We start from the raw sequence: 25975 nt of genomic DNA, 5'->3' as shown, positions 1-25975 counted from the left end.
CGTTTTCACAGGGTGCAAAGACTTTTCAGGGAACCTAAGATCTGTGAGTGTGTCATCTTATTGCTTTACTGATTTCTATAGTATTAAGCAAAATTATCTCTTGTGATAACAATGTCTTGCATCAGAGCAGAATTTCACTGAGCTTTCTTAATAAGATATTTGTGATTCATTAAACAGCAATCTCTTTAATCATTTTTCTGGATTTTACTGTTCTGGGGCCATAATATATATTTAAAACCTAAAAATAAAACTGGTATTACATGGAAAAATTGCACTGTTTACCAATTGTACAATATGGCTTAGACACTTACAGCACTGAAGGAGGCCATGACTGTGCTATCTCTTTGAATGTGCTATCCAATTAGTCCCACTTCTCTGCTCTTTCTCCATAGCCTTACAAAATTTTCCTTCTCCAAATACATATCCAATTCCCTTTATCAATTGAATCTGTCTCCACCACCCTTTGAGGTCATGCATTCTAAGTCATAAGAATTCATTACATAAAATAATTTTTCTCATTATTCCCAAGTTCAGTTGCCAACTATCTTAAACCTGTGCCCTCTGGTTACTGACATTACTGCCAGTGGAAATAGTTTTCTCTACCTATTCTATTAAAACCCTTTATATCTTATTAGTCTGTAGTTATACTGTCGCTTTTCGATTGATACAATGGAGTTTCAGCTGTAGGGAGACAAAATGTTGAGAATTTAACCTGGCGATCAACCCCCAATCCCCTTCCAGAATACACTGACGCATGTGTGTATCTCTGAACTGAGTCTCTAATGCAAAAGTTTGCCTAGATCTATCCTTTCCTCAATCATCCCATATTGCATATTTTTGCTTATGTATGCATATATCTTGTTTTGTTTCCTCACTTTTGATATTTGTCTTAAAACTGCCTTTATTTAGAATCAAAGTCCAACAAGGTATTCCTTCGCTGAGGTCAGTGGGTTGAAAACCGATGCTAGTTAATTCATTTTTCTGGTGGTGTTGACTTCACATGATGCGATAGGCATGCATACATAATTCAGTTTTATAGACAATGGTACAGGATTGCCAGTCAAAGCAGTGTAGATGGGGCCAGGTATTCAATATGGGCAGGGCCCCTTTTCTGTGTTGCTGTTAGTCAGATCGTAATATGGCAGAGTGAGCTGGCAGTACACCAAAGCAATGTAACTGGTTCCACCAGCTAGAGGCTCATGTCACATGACTCCCACCTCTCTACATTGCATTTGACAAGAGATTTGCATCCCTTGTCTCGATACCCAAGCTGGTTAATTGTCTCAACCATTAAGAATTGAAAGTAAGGTTGCGGGGTCCTTGGTCCTAGCAGACGAATAGGCTCTGGTTGGCCAGCCTGGCTTAAGAAATGCAGATGACCTTCATATAGTTCTCTTTGAATTTGGTCTCTGCAGCCCACAAGGGGTCATTAGTGTCTCTTCAGAGATAAGGAGGTGCAAGTTTCTGCAATAGTGCCATGGTAGCTCCTTTTGTTCAAGGGTCACAGACAGACATAGCTTCTGCCATTTTTAAAGGTCTTTGTCCAGTTTTTAAAATTTTAGAAATAGCCATGAAGATATCTATTTTATAAAAAATATGAAGGATGCGGTCTTAGCCCCCTTACGGTTAACTTGTCAAACATTGGACTACATGACTCAACTACTATCTGCCATAGCTAGCTGAATCATTTGGAAGGTGCTCCTAACTTCTTTGTTTTATAATTACTTTTATATTGATATGTCTATACTTTATTTTCCAGGAAGGAGAAAATTGGTCTCATCCAAATGATACATGTATCTACTACAGATGTAGTGACGGTGTTGTAATAGAGCTGAAAAAAGCATGCTTATTTAATCCGATCTGTGATGAGGTTCGTACAGACCTGTACTTGGCTTTTAGCACTTTCCCTTTATTATGTGTTATAACACTGGAGTATTCATTTGTTTTTTTTAATGGGCAGAATTTCCCGGTTGACGTGTAGTAGTGGGACGTATCTGCTGAACTGTCAAAGGCCTATTAGGGCTGATAATTACCTAACTGAGGTTGTTGCCAGGGCTGCCCGTCCAACCTTACGGTTGATGAGCAGGCCAGGAGCCCTGGCGGGCTTCCGAAAAAACATGAAACCTCCATCCACAGGCGGGATGAAGTTTCATGAGTGTTTTAAAAATGTTTATTAAGTTTTAACATTCAAGTAATTGACATGTCCCAGCTCATGTGACACTGTCAAATGAGGGGACATGTCAATAATTCTTTTTTTCTCCGTTCATACTTTTTAAAGTTGAAGCGATTGCCCTGAAGCAGCACTTTGCCTCAGGGGGATCTGTGGGCTCTTTTGCACATGTGTGAAAGAGCGCACAGACCTGCTCAGGGAAACCCCCCCCCACCGCCCGCACAGGGAGCACACAGGGATCCAGGGTGGACATCACGCTGTGTGGGCCTTAATTGGCCCACCCATGTAAAATGACGGCGCGCCCCCAATTGGGGGCGCCAATCGGGAAGCCGCCCGCCAGCCAATGTGCATGCACAACCACCCCGACAGGCAGAAAATTCTGCCCTACAATTTTTATGTGCGTGACTAAATGTTCAATGAATATTATACTTAGAAGAGCAGTAAAACAAGAAACAATCCTCAATTAGTAGGAAAACATTCTACCCATCATGAAGAGAACTTTTAAAATTCACTCTGAATACTAAATGAGGATTGGGTGGCACAGTGATAAGCTATCTTTTGAAGATTTGAGTGGTACCATAAATCATCAAATTATTCTTTCACCTCAGGGTTTTAATTCAGCCCAGACAGATGGAATAAATGCCACCTCCTCCTGTTTGCTCTAAGGGTTCACACAAAATAAGCTTGGCCAATCTCAAGGCAATTGTGCATGAGTTTGGATCCACAATACCAAACTGTCTTCATTTGGCACAAATTGACAGTAGATTAGAAATCTTGCCTGAGAGGTCAATATGAAACGCTCAAGATTGGAAAAAATCCCAGATACAATTAAGGATGCTTTGAGATTGGAGTTAAAGCAGAGAATAGAGAGATTTACGCCTGGATGTGCCATATTTGACCTTGGAGAGTCCTGTGCTAAGTACAGCCGATTCTGAGAGAATGACAACCTCCTCAATCTGCCAATTATTGAGATTCATGTAAGCTGATTTCAGTCATCTCAGTTCTGGCCATATGGGTCCACAATATCAAACTAACCACAATGTTTCACAAATCAATACATCATTGTGTTAAAGTGTAACTCTGAAATTCAGGCACAGGTACATTAGTGAAATTGGAAAGGCAGAGTTTTATCCACAACACTTATCTGCCATACTGAGCAGGGTCCTTTCACTGCTGACACTGGCACAGAAGTACCTTTCTATGCAAAATTGACCAAAAATGCATAATAGAAGTGACTGGCCATATGATACATGATGAGCTGTTCGAAAGAAAGATAAAATTGAAATCAAATTCTAAATGTAATCAGAATTTTATGTTGATTGTCAAGCATAATATGTATGATTGCAGAATTCAAATGAAGGAGACGCAGGTTTAAAATGTATAGTATTTACAACTTGGAATAGGCCAGTTGGCCGAACCACTTCATGTCAGCATTCACCCTCCACGTAGGCAAACAGTTCTAATCACAATTATCCAACCTGTTCCCATTTCCCTTCCATATCCTGGTATTAATTAATGTACTTGAAACCAATATTCCTGTACCTACCTCCAAAGCAAATATGTTTGAGAAAATATGATCATTTGTTTCAGTAATGTGCTGCAAAATGTAAATAGAATTTATTATAATCATTGTCTGCATTATCTGCATACTTTGTACATGTATCACATTCAACACTGGTATAACGTGTATAATAATTGATGTTTACTTTTTGTATATGACAATTCAATATTTTCTGTGTTTAGTCTGACAAGATTTGGTTCAATGATGGCTGCTGCTATTTCTGCCCTGAACAATGTGAGTACTTCAATTTTGTGCTCTGCTATCTATTTAACTCCTGCCTCGCTAACACTCTGACCTCTGCACAGACCCATGGGAATTTGAGAGCTTATTTCAAAGTAACAATGCAGTTCTTGGTTTCATAAGCAAGATTCCTAATTCCAACCAAAAAATTACAAAAATTGTATTGTATGTCTATACCAATCAACAGAGATTGTCATTGTTAAATTATTTCCTTATAGATGAATAGTTAACCTTACTTTATGATAGCAGAGGAAAATCTTCTGAAGCTTTCATCTGCCAATATCTCATCAATAGCTTCGAGGTTTTACTCTTTAAAAGGAAGAATGCCTGTTGCTTCCTTCATCTCTAATGTCCATTTGTTTTATCTGTTAACAATTATTTATAATGCATCTTAAAATTATTTTTAAAATATTCTGATTGATTCCTCCCAACTTCCACAGTGAGAACTTGTAAGGTGAAAAACAAAGAGCTTGAGATCAAAAAGCATAATTGTTCAGCAAGCGTTCAGATGAAATACTGTGAAGGAAGTTGTGCTTCACTTTCCATGTAAGTAATATGATCTAATATTGTTGAATTTTAAGCGGAATAGCGAATCAAACAAAAAGATAAAATGACTTGAAACAGGCAGCAGGTCAATCATTGCTGCTGTAGCGAATGGACACTCAATGGGCTTATACACTTCTAAACAGGGAGATGATGGTGAACTGAAAATCTAAATGATGCAGGGTGACGTTGGGCATACGCCCGATGTACCCCTGCGTCATTTTATGCATCGGCGAGCGGGCCCCACTCCCGCTCGCCAACCAGAAAAACCTGCCCCTGGTCTGGCCTACATGTGACTCCAGACCCACAGCAATGTGGTTGACTCTTAGCTGCCCTCTGAAATAATCTAGCAAGGCACTCAGTTCAAAGGCAATTAGGGATGGGCAATAAATGCTGGCCTTGCCAGTGATGCCCACCTCCCATGAAAGAATAAAGGGGAAAAAAAACACATAACCAGATGAAAAGCATATATCTTGAAATGGAAAGTGGGAGAGGATAAGACAAATGAACCCAAATAATGCAATGACTGTTGGATAATGTTACAGGTTATCTCAGATCTTTAATGCTTGTAACATGTTTCTGAGTCATTCTGTGACACTTCTCTTGTTAATACCCTTTGTCCATGTTCCAAATGCAGGCACAATGCCAGAGATTACAAAACTCCATTCATCACTTGATAGGATTCCTTTTAAACATTTGTTTTTATTCTTTTCCACCTATTCCTATTAGCCTGATATATAAAGGAACATTTCATGTTTCTTTATGGACTGCCACACATTAATCCATGTTGAAATTTGACGTTTTTCAGCCCATTTATATAATTGGCCCAAGGGTCTCTTCAGGATGGAATATAGTGCCCAAAATCAGAAAATGCATGGTGAAACCTACTGCTGGATTCCTTTCCTCTACAGATGCCATTAGGAATTTCCTTTCTCCCATCCCTTGTTTTTCAAGGGAACACAGAACTTGACTGAGGTGGGGGAAGCTGGGCCCAGGAAAATAGCCAACCTCCAAGCTTCCTGCCTTGGATACTACCTACTTTATCTACTAACAAGGGAGGGATGGGCGGTACCTCTGAGGACAGTGGTAGAAAGCCTACGAAGGCTTTTTGGAGGTTTTGAGCCTAGTAGTAGTCATCCATTGATAGTGCTGACCCATCAGATTTGATAAGTAGGTATGGGCCCAACTTTATGCAATTTAAGCTCTTCTAGGTTTTTTTACTGAAAGAATTTTCGACGTGTTTTTTAAACATATTGATATTTAGTTAGAATTGCTTTCTTATATTTGTGATGTATTTCACAATGGGCAGAATTTTTAGATCGGCATGCAGGCACGTACAGAGCGATCAGACACGAAATCGCGCGAGATGAAGTCAGGCAAGCGTCCTGTCATCCCACTCTCGCGCAATATTTCGGTTGGCGGACGCACTTCTGACTTTTGCGCATGCCCACCGACAGTTAAGAGGCCAATTAATATAACTAAAGTTGCAATTGTCTAAATTTTTCATGGTCTGTCCAGCCTTACAGTTGGCGGACGGGCGAAATGGTCAGGCGGACTTTGTATTTTTCATGAACCCTCATCCAAGGGCGGGATGAGGTTTCCATTATTAGATAAAAAAGATAAAAATTATGGACAGCATTTTTATCATGTATATGTTCAGGTGACTGATTGTGATGCTTGGACATTGTTTTCAGGCCCTCAGCTCCCTGAGACAGCTCTCTGCCTTCAGGGAGCTTTCATTCAGCCCTCACTCGTGCCCGCGCTTACGTCAGCGCCCACCGTCCTCCCGCTCCAACCCCCACCCGGGTAGCACTGAGCATTTCAGTGCATGCTTCACGCTGGCTGGCCGTTAGTTGGCCAGCCAGTGTGAAATCGCGGTTGGGAACCGATCATAGGCAGCGGCCCATTCCCCAGACGCTCCTAGGCACACCGATTGCAGCCGCCCACCAATTGCACCCACCCACCGACCTCAAAATCTTGCCCAATGGGTAACTGCTTTGACACAATGATGTCATTGTAGCTTTGTGAGTAAAATGGATAGTTTAATAAGGTAACTCAATTCTTCCACTGTAATCTGGTTATTTTTCAGATTTAATCCCAACATAAATGGCATGGAACATCAATGTCAGTGTTGTAAGGAACATGAAACAGAGGAAAAAATAGCAAACCTGACATGCAGCAAAGGAAGAACTCAATTGTACACCTATATTTCTGTGAAGTCATGCAAGTGCAATACCTGTTAATTCAGTGATGAATAATGCTGCACTCACACAGTTAGTCAACTGCACGTAATTCGTGCAATATAAATTGATCTGAAATCTAAAATTAAATTCTAAGCTCCAAGACAATAATTTTTCTTTGCAACTTCCATTTGATTTGGTGTTATTTGGTGGTAATAAATTGTGAAGTGCCATTTACTTCAAACTACTTCTGTTAATCTATGGGATTGTAGTCTCTTTGTAACATGTCTTCTGTTTGCTGCAAATTTTTCACCTTTTGTTCAGTGAGAAATTAAAATCAATAAAGTATTTTCTGTATTAATGAAACTCTGTAATTTGTACTTGTCATATTTTCCCATTATTTTAAATGAATATGTATGTGAAAGAAACATGTAATTTGTACACAATTTAAATACACCTGCTCTGTGCAACCAACTGTAGTGTCAGTTCTCCAATTTAATGGTGTCTTCAAGTAGGGCACCTGATGGCTTTGTGGGATTAGTACGTTCACTCTAGATTCTCAAACCGATACCATGCATCAATTTCCCTCTACACCTTTTACACAGGTGTGTATTGAAATGGGTGTTCCTTCCAGCAACAGGGTAGGGCTGCTGAGAAGCTCGGGGAGTCAAGTGAACCTCTCCTGCTTCTAATAGTGGGTGTGTTTTAGCCTTAAGTATAAATTAACTACCCATCCCCATCCCTAAATGCTTGCTTGTTATTTTCCTCAGTGAGCACTGGATCCACTCATACACCATTATCTATGGTGTCCCACAAAGTCTAAACCAGGAAGTGCAATTAGAATATTGAATTCAATGTCAAATCCAGTACAGAATGCCAGATAAAATGAAGGAAAGAAAAATTGCATTGACACAGAGATAAAGAGACAGAAAGTTTAACACAAAATATTATTTTGACTTTGTGAGATCTCAAACAATAATTACAACCTGATAAAATGAGATGCCATTTGTAAAATTTACGAGAGAGGTTGTTTGGCTGTAATTTAGACCCATCACACTGTTGAAAGGATATTTATAATGGAATGGACACACCTTAACTTTTACCAGTGTGTTTGCCTGTATCACTTTGGTAAGTGCAACTTCATGATGTTTATTGTGTTTCAATGCTAATTCTCTTGTTGAAGCACTGTTATAGTGAAGGTTTCAGAGGAGAAAGACATCTCACATTGTCACTCCCTGATTTCCAAGTTTTACTGTGCATGTGTGGTCACCAGAGATTGTTGTCTGATTTCCATGTAAATAATTAAGTGCTGAGACCCTCGCCATTATTTCAATCACAAAACCCAGCTGAAGATTTGTGTAATATCACTCTATCATGCATAATTATTTATTGTTTATTGATTAAATTTGTAGCGCCTTGATATTTAATGCTCTGTCTGGTGATACTAGGACAACACAATGGTGAAAGTTTTCTCAGGCCATTGGAGGTGGAATAGAAGACAAGTGGTGCCAGAAAAGCTTGACAAAATGCAGTAGGCAGTATCCTGACATGTCCACAACTCCACCTGCTTTTCCCAGGTATTGCAAATGTTCACGAATGGCAATCTGATGAGCATGGGAACCAGATTAAGCTAACTATGTAGGCAACTAATAGGCATTTTTGGAAAGCTTTGGAATTTTGCTGGTGGCACAGGGGACTCACATTGTGGGCAGGATTTTACCATCAGCGAGCGGGGGTGGGGCCCGCTCGCCGACGCATAAAATGATGCGGGATGACATCAAGCGGAACCCCTGACATCACCCCGTCCCATTTAAATTTTCAGGAAGGCGGGGGCACTGCAAAATCAGCTGCAGGCCCGCCGACCTGTCAATGGCCACTTGAGGCCATTGACAGGATCATTTAAGCAATTAAAGGACCTGCCTTAACCTTAACCAACCTTAAGGTTAGCGGGCAGGCCAGGAGCCCCGGCGGCAACTAGAAAAAACATGAAACCTCATCCAGTGGCAGGATGAGGTTTCATGTAGGGTTTTTAAAATTGTAATAAAGTTGTTATAGAAATTATGAACATGTCCCAACTCATGTGACATTGTCACATGAGGGGACATGTAAGGGAATTTTTGTTTTCTATTTTTAATATTTTTAAAAGTCAAGGCGATCTCCCTGAGACTGCACTTAGCTTACGCTCGATTTTAGGGATCCCCCCACCCGCACAGGGAGTGCATAGCGCTTCTGTGCGGACGTCCCGCTGGGCGGGCCTTAATTGCCCCACCCACGTAAAATGGCGGTGCGGCCCCAATCGACGGCGGCGATCGGGTCCGTGCCCATCCGCGATTGGGTCAGCTCCGCCCACCTGACGAATGGAAAATTCAGCCCTATGACTGCAGATTGCCCACAGAAGGAGTGAGCAAAGTGCAAGGTTAGAGTGGCATGAGATTCATATGTAATGATCACTTTAAAGGACAAAATTGATACTCCTCAGGACATCTGCAAATGCTTACAATTGTTTACCAGTCAACTGCAGACGGATCCACTGGATAGTGTTAGGTGTGAGGAATTGACTGCTGGTCACAACAGCAATATGCTGCTTCCATCTTGTGCTGGCTTCTCCTTGTCCACTCACCTCAGCAGTACACGGCATTCACAGTGGCTCTGTCGGCCATTGGTCACTTCAGATGCTCTGATTGGCTTTCCTGTGGCATCAGGCCATCCGCTGTCCCTGACTGGATGGCACTACCGGAAGCAACTTTTTATATTGGCCTCCTCCAGGAAGAACCCAAGAAAGAACGCTGTCCCAGAATTCAGCCTGATGACAAGTTTGCGAGTTGCAGTGGAAACTTTAGCCCAATGTCACTCCCACAGGTTAACAAAAAAGTGTCATCTGGAACCAACGACAACTATTAGAAATACAATGGGCAGAATTTTAATACTAGATGGTGCACTGTTACATGCATTAAGAGTTGAGATACTGAGATAGGTAGAAGACAGGAAAGGTATTTAAAACATGTTTCACTATAATAGGGTTTTTAAAAAATTGCTAATCCTTATGGAGTACATTTCTGCTTTGGACACAATTGGGAAATTACATCCAAATTGCATAGTTACCTAGTTAGGTTCAGCTTCAAGCTTCCATGAAATTCATCTGCTTAATCACAAATGTTAAATCCTCCATGAACCCACATAATCAGGAAACGTAATAAAACATCACTGTTTCTTTTTCCCTTTCCACTGATAAGTGTTCCTTGATGTTTTTTAAGAGTGGTAACCTGGTGCTTTTATTTAATACAATGGGTTGAAAATAGGTTTATTACCAAAAATAAGCATTTTTAACGAGGATGGTCAGTCGTTTAAACCTGCTCGTAGCCTGGTTTAAAATTGCTAATGGCACAATTGCCAGCTGCACAAACAAATAAATCATTTTGATCTAATTGCCATTCCAGAGTCATGGTCACAAGGTGACCAAGGCTAGGAAATAAATATTCAAGGGTATACAAAATTCAAAAACATAGTGAGTGGAAAAGGAGGGGTAATAGCCTGGATAGTAAAAGATGACATAAGGGCAGTACTGAGAAAAGTTGGCTCAGAAGATATCAAGAAGATACTGGATACAGCAAAGACTATGGACCCTGACAACATCCCTGCTGTGGTACTGAAGTTTTGTGCTCCACAACGATGTACACCCCAAGCCAAACTGTTCCAATCTACCTGACAATATGGAAAATTGTCCAGGTATGTCCTGTCCTTAAAAAGCAAGGCAAATATAATCCGGCCAATTACCACCCCATCAGTCTAGTCTCAATCATCAGTAAGGTGATGATTAGTGTCACAGACAGTGCCATCAAGTGACACTTAGACAGTGTTAAACTGCTCACTGATAATCGGTTTGGCTTGCGCCAGTGGTCTAAATTCCAGAGGTGACAGTAACTGCCCTTGACATTACAGCAGCATTTGACTGAGTGTGGCATCAAGGAGCACTAGCAAAGCTGAAGTCAATGGGAATTAGGGGAAAAACTCTCCACATGTTGGAGTCATATCTAGCAGAAAGGAAGATGGTTCTGGATGTTGGAGGTCAATCATCTCTGTCCCAGGATATCACTGCAAGAGTTCCTCAGGGTAGTGTCCTAGGCCCAACTATCTTCAGCTGCTTCATCAATGACCTTTCCCCCATCATAAGGTCAGAAGTGGGGATGCTCGCTGACAATTGCAGAATGTTCAGCACCATTCGTAGTTCCTTGGATGCTGAAGCAGATTGTGTCTGCATGAAGCAAGACTGGACAACATTTAGGCTTGAGCTGATAAGTGGCAAGTAACATTCATGTCACAAAAATGCCAGACAATGACCATGTCCAACAATAGAGAATCTAACCATCTCCCCTTGATGTTCAACAGCATGACCATCGCTGAATCTTCCACAATCAATATCCTGGGGGACCAGCCTTATAAATACTGTGGCTACATGATCATGTCAGAGGCTGGGAATTCTAAAGTGAGTAACTCATCTCCTGACTCCCCAAAGCCTGTCTACCATCTACAAGGCACAAGTCAGGAATGTGATGGAATATTCTCCACTTGCCTGGATAACCGCAGCCTCAAAAATACTCAATCAGCTCCACACCATCCAGGACAAAGCTGCCACTTAATTGGCACTCCATCCGCCACCTTCAACATTCACTCCCTCCAACACCGACGCACAGTGACAGCCGTGTGCACCATCTACAAGAAGCACTGCAACAAGTCACCAAGCCTCCTTCAAACATGCAACCTCTACCACCCAGAAGGACAAGGGCAACAAATGCATGGAAACATCATCACCTGCAAGTTTTCCTCCAAGTCACACATCATCCTGACTTGGAACCAATCCCTGTACCTTCACTGTTGCTGGGTCAACTCCCTTCCTAACAGCACTCTGTGTGTACCCACACCACATGGACTGCAGTGGTTCAAGAAGGTGGCTCACAGCTGCCTTCTTAAGGGCACTGAGGGATGGGCAAAAAATGTTGGGCTTACCAGTGATGCTTACATCCCATGAAAGAATAAAAACAAAATATGGGTTTCTATTTTAGTCTTCTTGATACTGCCTTTAGCCATGTCATCCCTAACAGATACAGCTACTCAATCTCCCTTTTTTCTCTCTCTCTATCTTTTCTAAATGTTATACTCTGCAATGTTTAATTCTCAGCCTAGATTTTTCTGTAGCCAAATGTCTCATGAACCCTGACTATGTGCTGTTGTTCTCAATGCATGATTGCCTCCAGCTCCAGTATTTATTATGGTCTCTAAGTGCATTGTTGTAGAAAGACTTTAACTCACTTTTTGTAAGATTTCCTTTCATGTTTAGCCTTCTTTTAAAATTCCTGTTCTATTACTCTATTTATTTGTTTGCCATCAATGTCCTTACTTTATTCTTTTCTATGTTCTCCTGCCCTGTTTTATTTACATTTAGGCTGTTTAAATTGCTTCTAGATCCCCTACCCAAGGGCCCCATCGGTACAGCTCCTTCCTGTCCTATAACTGGTGTGAATGTCCTATGAAAAGGAACAACTCTATCCCGCACCAGACCTTTCGTCATGTAATTCTCCTGATCTATCTGCTCCTATGTCTGTTTGCACGTGACAGGGGCAATAATCCGGAGATTATTACCTTTGAGGTCCTGCTTTTTCATTTAGAGCCTAACTCCTGATACTTTTTCAGTTGCATTTCCTCCCTGTTCCTACCTATGTTCCAACATGGGCCATAACGGCTGGATTTACCTCCACCCCTTTCCAAGTTCTTCTCCAGCTGCCATGAGATATTCCTCACTCTGGCACCGGGTAGGCAACACACTCTTTGGGATTCTTGTTCTTGGCTGCACAAGGCACTATCCCCCTAATTATAGAGCCTTGTATTAACACCACATCTCTATTTTGTTTTCCCCTACCCTCCAGACAGCCTTCTGAGCCACAGTGCCTTGGTCTCCATTGTAGGTATCCTCCCTGGAGCCTTTTGCTTGTCTTCACTCGTAGCAAGTATATCAAACCTGTTGGACAGGACCAGTATCTGTGGGATCTCATTCTCAATCTCTCTAAATCTCTACTACCGGCTCCCTATCAGGCATACTCTCCCTTTCCTGAACCTGAGTTTTTCTCTGGGATATTCTAGATAAAATTGTCCAGAAATACCCCCTCTTTCACACTTAACTGCAGCCATCAAGTGGCTCAATTGGCACCTCCGACACTGTCACTGCAAAATGCCATCACAGCAGGTAAACGTCCATCTCCCCTCCTGAGGCCTTCCTCAGCCATGTTGTCAGCCTTCCCACCTCCCGACACGCCGACGCCTAAAATGACGCGTGATGGCGTTAGGCGTGTGTCCCGACGTCATCGCGTTCAGTAGCGATGCTTCGTTCGGCAGGCGCGCGCTGGAGTCAGCTGCCTGCCCACCGATATGTAAATAGCCTATTAAAGCCATTAAGGATCTAATTAAAATTATTCTAAATGCTGCCCGTCCAACCTTAAGGTTGGCGGGCAGACGAAAAGGCCAAGCGGCATTCACGCTTTTTAGGAAACCTCACCCACGGGTAGGATGAGGTTTCCTAAAGCATTTATTAAATAAATAAATAATTTTTCATCAATTTAAAGACATATCCCAACTCATGTGACACAGTCACATGAGGGGACATGTTTAATTTTTATTATTTATTTTTTATTTAATAATCCGTGCCTCAGTGTCAGTGCCTCAGGGAGATTGAAGTGCTCTTTCGCACAGCTAGCCCCAGCTCTCCCTCCTCCCCCTGCCTGCACAGGTAGCGCTGAGCGCTACAGAACGCATAATACGCTGGGCGGGCCTTAATTAAATGGCAGCGCGGAGCTGATCACGGGCAGCGATCGGCTATGTGCCCACCCCTGCCCGCTCTCGCTGAGCCCACCCGCCATATGAAAAACCCTGCCCCATGTGATAGTTTAAAATGAATGAGTTGGCAGTTGTTCTAACTATCACTGGTTCTTATGTTCAGGAGTCTGCTGTCCCGGTTGGTTTGACATCTACTGTCAGATTCTGAACTCTCCTGAAGGCTTAGGGCACTTAATACAGCACATCCATTGTGCTGTATCAAGTCTGGCTTTTCCACAGTTGCATTTAAGGTTCTATCAGCCCTGAGGGTCCTAGTCAGTAGCAGCCCACTAGTGTCCTCTTTTATGTAGAGAGAGAACTAGCACATTAGAGCAATGTACCAAACTGGTCAGCTTTAGTAGATTTGGATGGAATTTGAAAGACCCAACATAAATGTGCTGTGTATTCCTAGGCTAGGTGGTGAGGAACAGACCAACTGAACATAGTGCAGGGCTGGAACCTGTGCTGTTCTGGTGGGTATGATCATCCATATGGTGTAGGAGTTCTGGTGCTCCCAAAGCTGTGGAGCACTATCATGCATGTTTATGGGGTGCCGATCAAGTGGGCACCTTTCCCTGGATGGTGTCGAGCTTCTTGAGTGTTGTTGGAGCTACACTCATCCAGGCAAGTGGGGAGTATTCCATCACACTCCTGACTTGTGCCTTGTAGATGGTGGACAGACTTTGGGGAGTCAGGAGGTGAGTTACTCAGTCATATAATTCTCAGTTAAAACTGATTAATGGAGTGATCAGGATACACACTGAAGCTAAACCTAGGCCAGTGAGCCTCATCCAAGTATATATGCTAACTGTGGACTTCCCTGAATAAGATGCTGAGGAGGTGCGTCCGGTCTTGCAAGAATAGTCAATTTTATTTGCAAACATGAGAGATTGATCATAATGGAAGGATTTAAGGTAAAAATAGGAAATGGGGCAACACATAGGGCAGAACTTTTCTCTCATTGGGCGGGTGGGCAGGCGCCCGACACAAATGAGCGTAAAATGATGTGCCATGATGTTGGGCGAGCATCCCAACGTCATCACACAGTCGCGTGATATATCGGTCGGCTGGCGTGCGCAGGAATTGGCAGCGCGCCCGCCCACAATTAAGCGGCCTATTATGGCCCTTAATCAATTAACTGAGTAGAATTTTTTACTGCCCACCCAACCGTTCGGTTGGCGGGAGGGGGAAAGGCCAAGCAGCCTTCGCATTTTTGGCAAAGCCTCATCCACGGGCGGATTGAGGTTTCAACCAGTGATTTAAAAAAGTAATAAAAACTTCTAACACTCCTATTTAACATGTCTCTGCTCATGTGACAGAGTCACATGAGGGGACATGGTTTCATTATTTTAAATGTCTTTATTTTTATGGTTAAAAATCTTCAGCTCCCCGAGGCAGCTCTGTGCCTTAGGGAGCTTTCATTGCATGCACCCCTGCGCATGCGCGAACTTCAGTGCTCGTGCTCCTCCCGCCCCCACCCCGGCAGCGCTGAGCACTGCAGTGCGCGTTTCACACTGGCTGGCCGTTAATTGGACAGCCAGTGTGAAATCGCTGTCGGGGCCCGATCGCGGGCGATGGTCAGCTTTGCAACTGCTCCCAGGCCCGCCTGCCTGACCAGGGCAAAATTCTGCCCATAAGTGCTGTGGAAAATTTGGCTTGTGTGAACGAAATGACAGAGGAGAAAAGCTGATGGATCTGCTAACAGCTTGTAGCTGTGATGACATGCTTTAGGCATTGTGGAAAAGAATGCTCTACGTGTATATTGCCCTGAAGTGGACAGTACAAAAATATCAATTGATTATATTTTGATGCAAACATGTGACAGAGCAGAACGTAGAGATTCCAAAGCCCCTGTAGCACAGAATGTGGGTCTGACCATAAGTGGGTCTGATCAAGAAGTTCACGAATGTCATGAAAATTGGTAAGGTGGTAAATAGTGAGGAGCATAGCCATGAACTGCAGGAGGATATCAATGGACTGGTCAGGTGGGCAGAGCAAATGGGCAAATGGAATTCAACCTGGAAAAGTGTGAGGTAAAGCACTTGGGGAGGGTTAACAAGGCAAGGGATTACATTACGAATGGTAAACCTGGAAAATACTGAAGATCAGAGGGACCTCGGTGTGCATTTCCACAGATTCCTGAAGGTAGCAGGGTAGATAGATAAGGTGGTTAAGAAGGCATATGGGAGATTTGCCTTTATTAGCTGAAGCATAGAATACAAGAGCAGGGAGGTTATGCTGGAACTGTATAAAACACTGGTTAGGCCACAATTGAAGTACTGTGTGCAGTTCTGGTCACCACATTATAGGAAGGATGTGATTGCACTGGAAATGGTGCAGAGGAGATTTACCAGGATGCTGCCTGGGCTGGAGGGTCTGAGGTATGAGGAAAGATTGGATAGGCTGGGGTTGTTTTCCTTGGAGCTGCGAAGGTTGAGAGGGGACCTGGTAGATGTATATATGATTATGGAGGGCATAGATAGGGTGGATAGGAAGCACTTTTACCATTAGTAGAGGGTTCAATAACCAGGGGGCATAGATTTAAGGTAAGAGGTAGAAGGCTAAGAGGGGAGTTGAAGAGAATTTTTTTCACCCAGATGGTGGTGGGAGTCTGGAACTCACTGCCGAAAAGGGTGGTTGAGTCAGAAACTCTGGTAACATTTCAGAAGTATTTAGATATTCACTTGCATTGCCATAGCCATATTGCCATATGGGCCTAGCACTGGAAAATGCGATTAATGTAGTCAGATCTTTGTTGACCAGCATGGACACGAGGGGCTGAATGGCATCTTTCTGTGTTGTTAACATCTATGAGTCTATGAGTCTTGTATGGGCCAAGGTTCAAGGCATGTGGTGGAGACAGAAACATGCAAAGAGAAACTCTCCCAAATGGCAGGTATATTGTTTACATAAGAACTTCAGTATATTTAAACAAGTCTTACAGTGGGACATGGTTTCAAACAGAGAAGCAGACCAACTTGGGAGAGATTCTTGTCTGGTATAGAAACTGTATTGAATGAAGTGTGCCCATAAGCTAAAACTGGGAAGAATCTCTGCATAACAGCCAGATGTCTAAAGCTGATAGAAGAGTGCCAATGAGCAAAGGAGATGGGCTATCATGGGCTGGTTTACAAAAACCTCTGCAAAGAAGTGAAAAATGCTTACAGAGCAGCCAAAAAGACCCAGCTTAAAAAAAGGACACAGGCAGCAGAACATGCAGGTGGGAATTAGTCCAAAGAAGTGTACAAGGTTGTCACACCTCTGTCAAATAAAAGAAGCATAATATCCGACTTTGTTGTGAATGGGGGAGATGGGAATATGGTCTATGAGGTTGATCAGATAAAGCAATACTGCCCCAAGGTCCAGATCTAAATGCAGCCTGTAACTAAGGAGAGATGGAACCAGAAGTGTTAATTAGTGAAGTTGAAAGTGCAATTAAGAAGCTGAAGAATGGCAAAGTGACAGACCTAGATGACATACCTGCTGAAGCACTGAAGAGTGGAGGAGCGACGGTAGTCAAAGCCATGAAAGAAATCATCAACCTGATGTGGAGAAGTAGGATAGAGCCAAATGATTGGCTAGTTTCAGAGCCTGGTGACGTTGCCAAAGTTTCATGACAAGTGAAACTGCTCAAAGCATCAAACAATCAGCCTGAGAAGCCACGCCTCAAAAGTACTTCCAGAAATTATCGCACAGTCTCTCATACCTCACATCAGAAATATGCGAAATATGAGCAGTTCAGTTTCACCACAGGCAAAGGGACATCAGAGCCCATTCTAGTGCAGCACAACATCCCAGAATCACAGGATCACACAGTGCAGAAGAGGCCCTTCGGCCCATCTAGTCTGCACCGACATGTGAGAAACACCTGACCTACCTACCTAATCCCATTTACCAGCACTTGACCCATAGCCTTGAATGCTATGACATGCCAAGTGCTCATTCAGGTACTTTTTAAAGGATGAGAGGCAACCTGCCTCCACCACCCTCCCAGGCAGCGCATTCCAGGCTGTCACCACCCTCTGGGTAAAAATGTTTTTCCTCACATCCCCCCTAAACCTCCTGCCCCTCACCTTGAACTTGTGCCCCCTTGTGACTGACCCTTCAACTAAAGGGAACAGCTGCTCCCTATCCACCCTGTCCATGCCCTTCATAATCTTATACACCTCGATCAGGTCGCCCCTCAGTCTTCTCTGCTCCAACGAAAACAACCCAAGTCTTTCTAACCTCTCCTCATAACTTAAATGTTTCACCCCAGGCAACATCCCGGTGAATCTCCTTTGCACCCCCTCCAGTGCAATCACATCCTTCCTATAATGTGGCGACCAGAACTGCACACAGCACTCCAGCTGTGCCTCACCATGATTGAACATGATTAAGAAGTACGTCAAAAAGAGAAACGACAAGGATTGGTGGGTACTTTTTGTAGGCTACACAAAGGCCTTTGAGCCCACCATGCAGAGCTATGGAAAACCCTGCGTGGGTTTGGAGAAACACATTACTTAAACTGACCCATTCAGAGACTTTACGGACAGGCAAAAGGTGTGGTCTGTGTACTTGGAGTCAAGACAGAGCCATTCAGTTTTGGCAAAGGAGTCGGACAAGGATGTCAGCTTTCACCATTGCTTTGCATTGCAGAATTTGTGCATCTCAGAGTGATTAATGCTTTCCCATGCCCAACTGCAAATGAGTCCACCCTGAAATAAAGAAACCACTAATTCCCCTGAAAGTCTTTTGATTGAGTAAGTATTGAAATATGCCTTAAAATTCGCCCATTAAGCAAACACACCAAACAATGTCACAGAAATTTGTTTATCACAGCTTCCTACCCTCTTCTTCACATGCCTGATCAGGATATATTTAATTTGATTTTCATTCTTCACCAAAAACCCTAATCTTTGGACTTTGTTTCTTAAATATTTCTTTCATTTATGAAGTGCCATACATGTCCCAATGCCAATGGTAGCCTCAAGAAAAATTCTAAATATTTGGTTACATATTACACATATTCAGAGCATACCCTCTACTGTTAGTTTATTGTTTAAAAACCCTATTTCTCTTCTGCACCATTATTTTCCACATTTTTCCAGTCTCTAATTCCATTTTTTTCTAGTTGTCTCTCCTAAATCTCTGCTTCATTAAATGTGTGGTGAAAACGAGACTTGTCATTATTGTGTCTGTATAATACATTCTAATTATACAAAGGTATAAACCTTTTCTCTTGCTTATATCTTCATATAGTCATTCTTTCCAATTGACGCATGGCAAATAAGTTCAAGAAATATTCATCATGAAATTCGTTATTAACAAGTTAAATGAGTTCTACATAATTCATAGAAATATTATTGATTGTATAAAATAGTTATTTAAGGTGCATTAATACACTGAAACACAGACATTTGGGTTATTATAGTTCATCACAACAATGACAACTTGCATTAATATAGTGCCTTTATTGCAGTAAAGCATCCCAAAACCAGCCACAAGAACAAAATACCTAGGCAAAACAGGAGACATTAGCGGAGGTGACCAAAATCTTGGTCAAAGAGTTGCAGTATAAGGATTTAAGGAGAGCGTTAAAGGAGGGTAGAGACTTGGAGAGGTTTTGGAAAGCAGTTCCAGAACTTGGAATCCTGATATCTGCAGGCATGACTGCCAATGATAAGAATGAAGTAAGTGGGATTGGGCAAGAGAAGAGAGTTGGAGGAACACTGAGTTATTGAAGGGTTATAAGATTACAGGAGATGGAGAAGGATGAGATCATGAAAGGATTTGAACACAAGGATGAGAATTTTAAAATCAAGGTGTTTGAAGACCAGGATGAACTTAAGTCAGCGAGCACAGAAATGATGGGTGAATGGGTCTTGATGCGAGTCAGGATAATGGCAGCAGAGCTTCGGATGAGCTTAGGTTTCTGGAGACTGGAAGATGGGAGGCTGACCAGGAAAGGATTGAAAGAGTTGATTCAGCAGGTAGCAAAGGCAATATTTAGGTGAGGGTAAAGTTTTCTTATCGCCTTTGTCAGCTGGGTAGTGAAGCAGAAATTCAGTCATTAATTTAGCTATTAAATAAACATAAACTCTCTATGAAAAAAACTATTTAAAGAGTGTAACACAAACATTCTTGAACAAGAAACTCTTTAATATAAAAAACAAAAAATCCAATTTCACTTCTGTTATTTTATTAGATTTGTCTTTCATGATGCCTCTGGGTCATTTTTCTATTTAACATATGAATATATAAAAAATGAGTGGAAATGACCGAGTAACCCATCAAGTCTGCCCCAACATGGTTCAGTTTACACCGACCATTAAGCTCATCCAAAATCTCTCCTCACACAGTCATACAACTTCCTGGGAGAAGCAGAACAAAATGGCAAAATAATAACTAGATAAATGCAAGTCATTGTAACATAGTGAAAGAATCTATCTTAATCTTGATTAAATGGCACCAAATTATCAGGAATTTTTTCTTTTTGGTTATCAGGTTTGCTTTGTCTGGCGAATGCTTGGCTGTGCCCTTGATATTAACACATTATTTGGTGCTTGAAACAATATAAGCAGAGAGATCGATTAACTGGACACACACTGGTAGTTTATTGGAACTAAGAACAGAGCACTAACACCATGTGTGCTTCTTCAATCATCTCCAGCTCTAGACTTACAGTTACCCAAGAAGACCACGTTGTGTAGCGATTGTTCAATGCAGTCACTTGGTCAACTAACTACATTCCCTTAAATGTACATAGCACTCCACTTAGCCACAAGGAATCTACCCGGTCTTGGAGCGGTCTGTAGCAATCCTTTAAAGGACTGCTGGTTAGGGCACTCAATGCCTGTACCAATTGGCAGGCCAAGCTCTGCCCATGGGTACCTCAACATTTCATCAGGGTTTTATCAATGCCATAGGACTTCAATTAGCATATTAAAATGAAAGCACAGTGGGAGCTCACAGGGAGGCTAGGAAATACCAGTAAAACATGGAAATGGCTGGTACTGGCCTGAAGTGGAGTTCCATTTAAGGCACTCAAGGCCAGTTTGGACCAGTACCAATCATTTCCAAGTTTTACTGTTTTTTGTTTCCACATTCATCTTTATTACTCTGTGCTGATAACTGGAGAATATACTCAGATTGAGAGGTTAAAAAGCTCAATTTAACAATTTAGTACTCCTGGCACAGAAATGAGGAAGAAGTGCCAGCAACATTACTCAGTATTTATTTATATATATATGGGCAAAGTGTACAGTGGTGCATGACCATCTCAACAAAATACAATCAGGCATGAAGCATGCAGAAACAGAGGCCTTCTCATTCCAATGAAAGAGTTCCTGGGTAAGAAATTGAGTTAGCTAGTGCCCATTGTTTGGGAGCAACAAGTGACCTTGGAATTCCAAAATGGTACCAATGATGCATGCACACACTTGTTGGTGCAATTGTTAGCTTGTGCACAGTGAATGATCACCAGAAGTGTGTAGAGCAGGTAGATCATGAGGGCATCAGCATACAACATTGACTTGACACCAGGGGTGCCATTTTGGAGCTCAGTGCTCCTGCTATACCTCATGCAGATGAGCACGAGTTCAGCAACAGAAAGGAACCTCCACCAGCACCATTTAAAGAGAATTTTATGTCTTGGGTAAATTAGTTCATTGGCTAACCGAACTCTAACTGCATGACTTCCTATGCTGCTTGCAATTAATAACAGGGAGAGGCTGATGTAAGAATAAACAGTGATGAGACATAGGTTTATTGAGACATAGGGCAGAGCACCAGAGCATACGTGCTCACTCTGAAACCTCCCGACCTAGACTTACAGTTCCCATTTGTCCGCGCTGTACAGTAATTTGTCAGTGCTGTCACATGATCAGTACACTTGCATTCACTTAAAGGGACAGGTGCCTCAGGTTACCACATCCATTCCCCTCTACTTAAAAGTACAGCTAACAAGCCTAAAACACATTAACTATTTACACAATAACTATTTACATGTCAAGTCTCTCAGGAGGCCTCCTTCGATGGGTTGAGCGCACTAGCCCATCAACCTCGGTTGGGGTGTTTCCGAGGCCTCCTTTTCAGGGGCAGTTGCCCACGATGTCCCTCAGTGGATGATTTCACCATCTTCCGGGTGCAGTCACGTTCACTCCTGCTGCCCCTCCCCGCCAAGCTGAAACAGATAAAGAGCAACAAGCACAAAGTAATACAACGATGAGCTACATGACGTGTGAAAAGAGAGAGGAAAAGGAAAAATAATTATTTTTGTTTTTCTTTCCGAGGGCTGTCAATAATTTCTTGTTTTCTTCCTACGTGTCTGTTTCTTGGGAGCACTGACCCGTCTCCTCTTTAATTTCGCTGTTGGCTGGACTAGACTCAGGTGCGAGCTGAACGGGAATGAGTTCAGTAGTTGGGTTTTCCGGCAGCTCTTCTGATCCAGCTGTAGATCTTCAGAGCTTTTGTGCAGCTGCTGCTTCAGCTCCTCCAATTCTTTCCTATTCTCATTAATAGTTTCCTGGAGAATTGCATATCATTGCCCCTTCTCAGCTAATTCGTTCCTTAATTTGGCCAGAGACAGGCTTAACTCTTACTGTTCTTCTTCATACCTTTTTCATGGCACAAATTGTGGGTTGATTGAATTTTGTAGCGCACGAAAGTCCTTTAATAGATTTGCCATTTCCTTTCAAAGGATGCTGACTTCAGTTTGAATTCTGTCCTGCTGTAAAGCTTCTACAGGTTTCTCCTGTTGGGTCTTTGAATATTCATTTTTCTTGCAGCAACTCTTTTGGTTTTCAATTGAGAACTTAGCGGGCCCTCGAGATTTATCTCTCCCAGCCAGTTCCTTCTGAGGAGGCTTGCTCCCCTACCTGACATTACAAATAGGGGTGATTTTTCATACTGTTCCTCATACTGCACCTTGACTTGACATACCCCTTTCACATTTATTTCTTCACCCGTGTATGTTCTCAGCTTTGTGTCCGAAACTTCTAACTTCAAAGGATGGGTTCCTTTACTCAGATATCTAAATGTGTGCTCTCCAATGACGGACATCGACGTTCCCATATCAACTTCCATCTTAATGGGTTGTCCGTTAACTGTAATGACTACTTGGTTAGGCTCAGTTCTACCCACTTTCAGGTTATGTAATGAATGGATGTCTGATTCTATTCCTTCAGGCTCTTCCATGAGGCATATTTCATGATTTTTCCTTCTGCCTTTATAGTGTTGTTTTAGCCTTTCTCTGCAATGCAGAGAAATTATTAACTCGTTGAATGTTTTTGAGTCTGGGGTGCTAGGTGATGTAAGGCTGCGGATCACCCGTACATTTTGCTCCTGCATGAGGACAAAAGAACCATCCTCTACTTCTCCTGCTCCACAATGTCGTTAGCGGTAAATAAGAACGCTAGGTGTTCGACACACTGAGGCCAGTCATCTGAAATGGGGTCGAATAGATTGACACGCCCAAACTGCACCATAGTTAATGACTGCAATAAGCTTTCCAGGTAATGAGGAATTTAGGTATTTGGCTTACCGCAGAGTCAGCCTCTCTGTGGGGACCCTTATAACTTTCTGTCCATTGCCATTTTTCATGTATTTACCATTTTAAATCTATTGTCACTTTAAGAGCGGTCACCTTTTTTTTAATCTGTCTCTGCAGCTGCTTTTCTCTGCTGGATCTCGCGCTCCTTTCAAGTTTTAGCGGGATCCAAGCAATCGCGATTCTACAGGGTTTTTTTCTTTTCTGTCCCGATTGCCAGCTGTGGCCTATTTTATAAGCTAAGTACAGATGCTTTTTCCAATGCTTTGCTCACTCGTCTTGAAATTTATTTTCTTTTGTCTTTATCCTCATCGCCACTTTTATGTCTTGAGTAAATGAGTTTGTTAGCCAACCGAACTCTAACTGCGCACCTTCCTATGTTCTCATCAGTTGCTGCTTGCAATCAATAATGGGGAGAGACTGACATAAGAATAAATAGTGATGGTTTATTGAGACATAGGGCAGAGCACCAGATCATACGCGCTCACTCAGAAACCTCCAGAACTAGACTAACAGTTCCCAGTTGCCCACGTGTATAGTGATTTGACAGGGCTGTCACATGATCAGTACACTTGCATTCTCTTAAAGGGACAGGGCACTTTACTTTACCACAGAGAACATCAACTGCATACATCTTAGTTGCTTGTTGATTTTTACAGGCTGTTGTTATGATTCTACACGTGTATGGTGATTTCCAGAGTTCTTTAAAACAGCTAAAATCTCCAGGGAGTGACGTGACAGGTGCTGAAGGACTATTTGCTGATTTCTACATAATTCAGTTGCTAAGCAAAATTTTTTCACCAGAAGGCACTCCCGTTGGAATCCAGAATGGCTAGGAAAATGAGCAGAGGGCACTTGGAACATGATAAGGGAGGAGGATGAGGGAAAGGCAGGCTCACAGCAGGAGACCATATCTTCCCACTATGTTCAGGGAACAATTTTCCTAATTCAAGCTCAGCAAAGTGCACTGTGTGAGATGCCTGCACTTCACTGAGGATGTTTGCACTGAAACCTGCCAAGGGCTGCAGCCATAACTATAACCTCAGAGCAAGGCAAAGATCACACTGCTAGTGGCTGTGAAGGTGATTGTAGTCATGAACTTTTCTGTGTCTGGCTCCATCTAGGCTAGAGTTTGGGATATTTGCAGTATCTTATAATTTGCCATCATATGTTGTGTAAGGAATCTCACTGAGGCTCTCTACTCAAAGGGAACTAATAACATTTCATTTTCTCTGAGACTGGCAGAAAGCAGGAAGCACACTATTGATTGTCATAATAGATTCAGATAATGGGCTGTCATGGTTGAATAGCACACAGTGTGAACCAGCTCTGAGACATGGGTGTGAGGCTGGCAGCAGTGTGTGAGGTTGAGGTATGAATGTCCGATGTGTGTCCTGATTGATAGAGACTGTTGGTAAGTGAGTGATGGAGGTGAGATGAATCGGGTAGTGAGTGATTATAATCACCCAGTTTGTAGGGTTTACCATTTGAAGATACATTCACTGATGTTGACCATCAGGTAAAGTCATCAAATGTCTTGCTTCATTGCATTCAGGTCCTCAGGGCATTAACCTCCACAGCTATCTGCTCCTATTGATTCCAGAGCATGTGTCTAGAGGGCCTCCTGCCCCACCCCACCCCCACATTTCTCCTACTTTCCACCTCTTCCACCTAGGCCCCCAGTACAGAAAACTGCTTTCTCCCAGGTAGCACCATTCTTCACTGTTTTCTGGGTCAGGTTAACCTTCTGCATGACTGCCAGCACCTGCTCCCATCACAATGCACCTCCCCTTCAGGAAGTGTAGGCTAGATTTACGCAGCACAGGCTAGCTCTAACTGGTGCTGGTAATAATTACTATTTTTGGCCCCCTGATGATGCTGCCAATCAACAGTGCCATTAGTGTTGGCTGCAGACAGAAATCATTCGAATGAGAGGTGGCTCAGTCTTGGTGTGTTGCCTGCATGACAATTAATGGATGCAGGTTAATCACATATCGTGATTCCATGCATGTTTTTGGGCATATCCAATTTAACTCCCCCTATCCTTACTTAAAACTTGTTTTATGAATGAGCAGTCTGTCGCTATAAGGTGCTGGGCCTTGATAAAGAGTGTCTTGTCCAGTTTTAATAAGCTGGGGAATCAGATTGAGGGAACCTTGATACAGGGCTTCACGGGCCTCTTTGAAGGCTATGGTTTACTGCCACCCAGGAGCCTGGAAATGCAGACAGCATCTAGCAGGGATATGCCAGCACTAGCTATGGATGAGGGACCTTTCTATCACATTCATCCCATCAGCCATCACTCAAACAATGGAAGATACACCAGAACATGAGCATACCAGGCATCCACCACAATATCAGGTGTAGTACAAGGAGTTGCAATGCCAATTCATAGCATCAGTAGGTATAAGGTCACCACCATCCTAAGAGACACATACTTTAACACTCAGAGGCCAGCCTCTACTCCTTTTACGAGGATTGTTAATGGAGTTATAGACTCATACAATAAACTGCTGGGGAACAACTGGGAAATAATGGTAAATTTACTGATCACTTATAGGGAAATAAATTCCCTATTTTTCATCTCAGCTCCATCCAGATTATTCCCATCCAGTGGAGCAGAATAAGTCTTCAAGGATTAGAGGCTGGGGTCTGAATTTTGCCGTTGGCGAGCAGGGGCCGGGACCCACACACGGTGGAACCCCCGACATCATCCCGCCCCATTTAAATTTTCAGGAAGGCGGGGGCGCAGCCAAATCAGCTGTGCGCCCGTCGACCTGTCAATGGCCAATTGAGGCCATTGACAGGATAATTAAAACAATTAAAGGACCTGCCCATCCAACCTTAAGGTTGGACGGGTCGGCCAGGAGCCCCTGCGGGCTTCTGAT

General features: G+C 42.7%; 2 protein-coding genes across 2 annotated transcripts in view; both read left to right on the top strand.

Moving 5' to 3' along the window:
* The window catches only part of LOC144687400 (uncharacterized), a 190303-nt gene extending 183135 nt beyond the window's left edge, over nt 1-7168 (top strand). Inside the window, exons 85-89 of the mRNA XM_078553465.1 lie at nt 12-43; nt 1760-1870; nt 3914-3965; nt 4412-4517; nt 6604-7168. Coding sequence (XP_078409591.1) covers nt 12-43; nt 1760-1870; nt 3914-3965; nt 4412-4517; nt 6604-6757 — 455 coding nt within the window. The 3' untranslated portion in view covers nt 6758-7168. The remainder of the gene's footprint in view (nt 1-11; nt 44-1759; nt 1871-3913; nt 3966-4411; nt 4518-6603) is intronic.
* Nucleotides 7169-16953: 9785 nt separating this feature from the next.
* LOC144687971 (mucin-5AC-like) overlaps nt 16954-25975 on the top strand; it is a 127456-nt gene continuing 118434 nt past the window's right edge. Inside the window, exon 1 of the mRNA XM_078554631.1 lies at nt 16954-17113. Coding sequence (XP_078410757.1) covers nt 16954-17113 — 160 coding nt within the window. The remainder of the gene's footprint in view (nt 17114-25975) is intronic.

Source organism: Cetorhinus maximus, chromosome 12 (genome assembly GCF_964194155.1).
Source record: "Cetorhinus maximus chromosome 12, sCetMax3.hap1.1, whole genome shotgun sequence".
Lineage (NCBI taxonomy): Eukaryota > Metazoa > Chordata > Chondrichthyes > Lamniformes > Cetorhinidae > Cetorhinus > Cetorhinus maximus.
The sequence above is the reverse complement of the archived record's forward strand: the minus strand, read 5'-3'. Positions and strand labels throughout refer to the sequence as shown.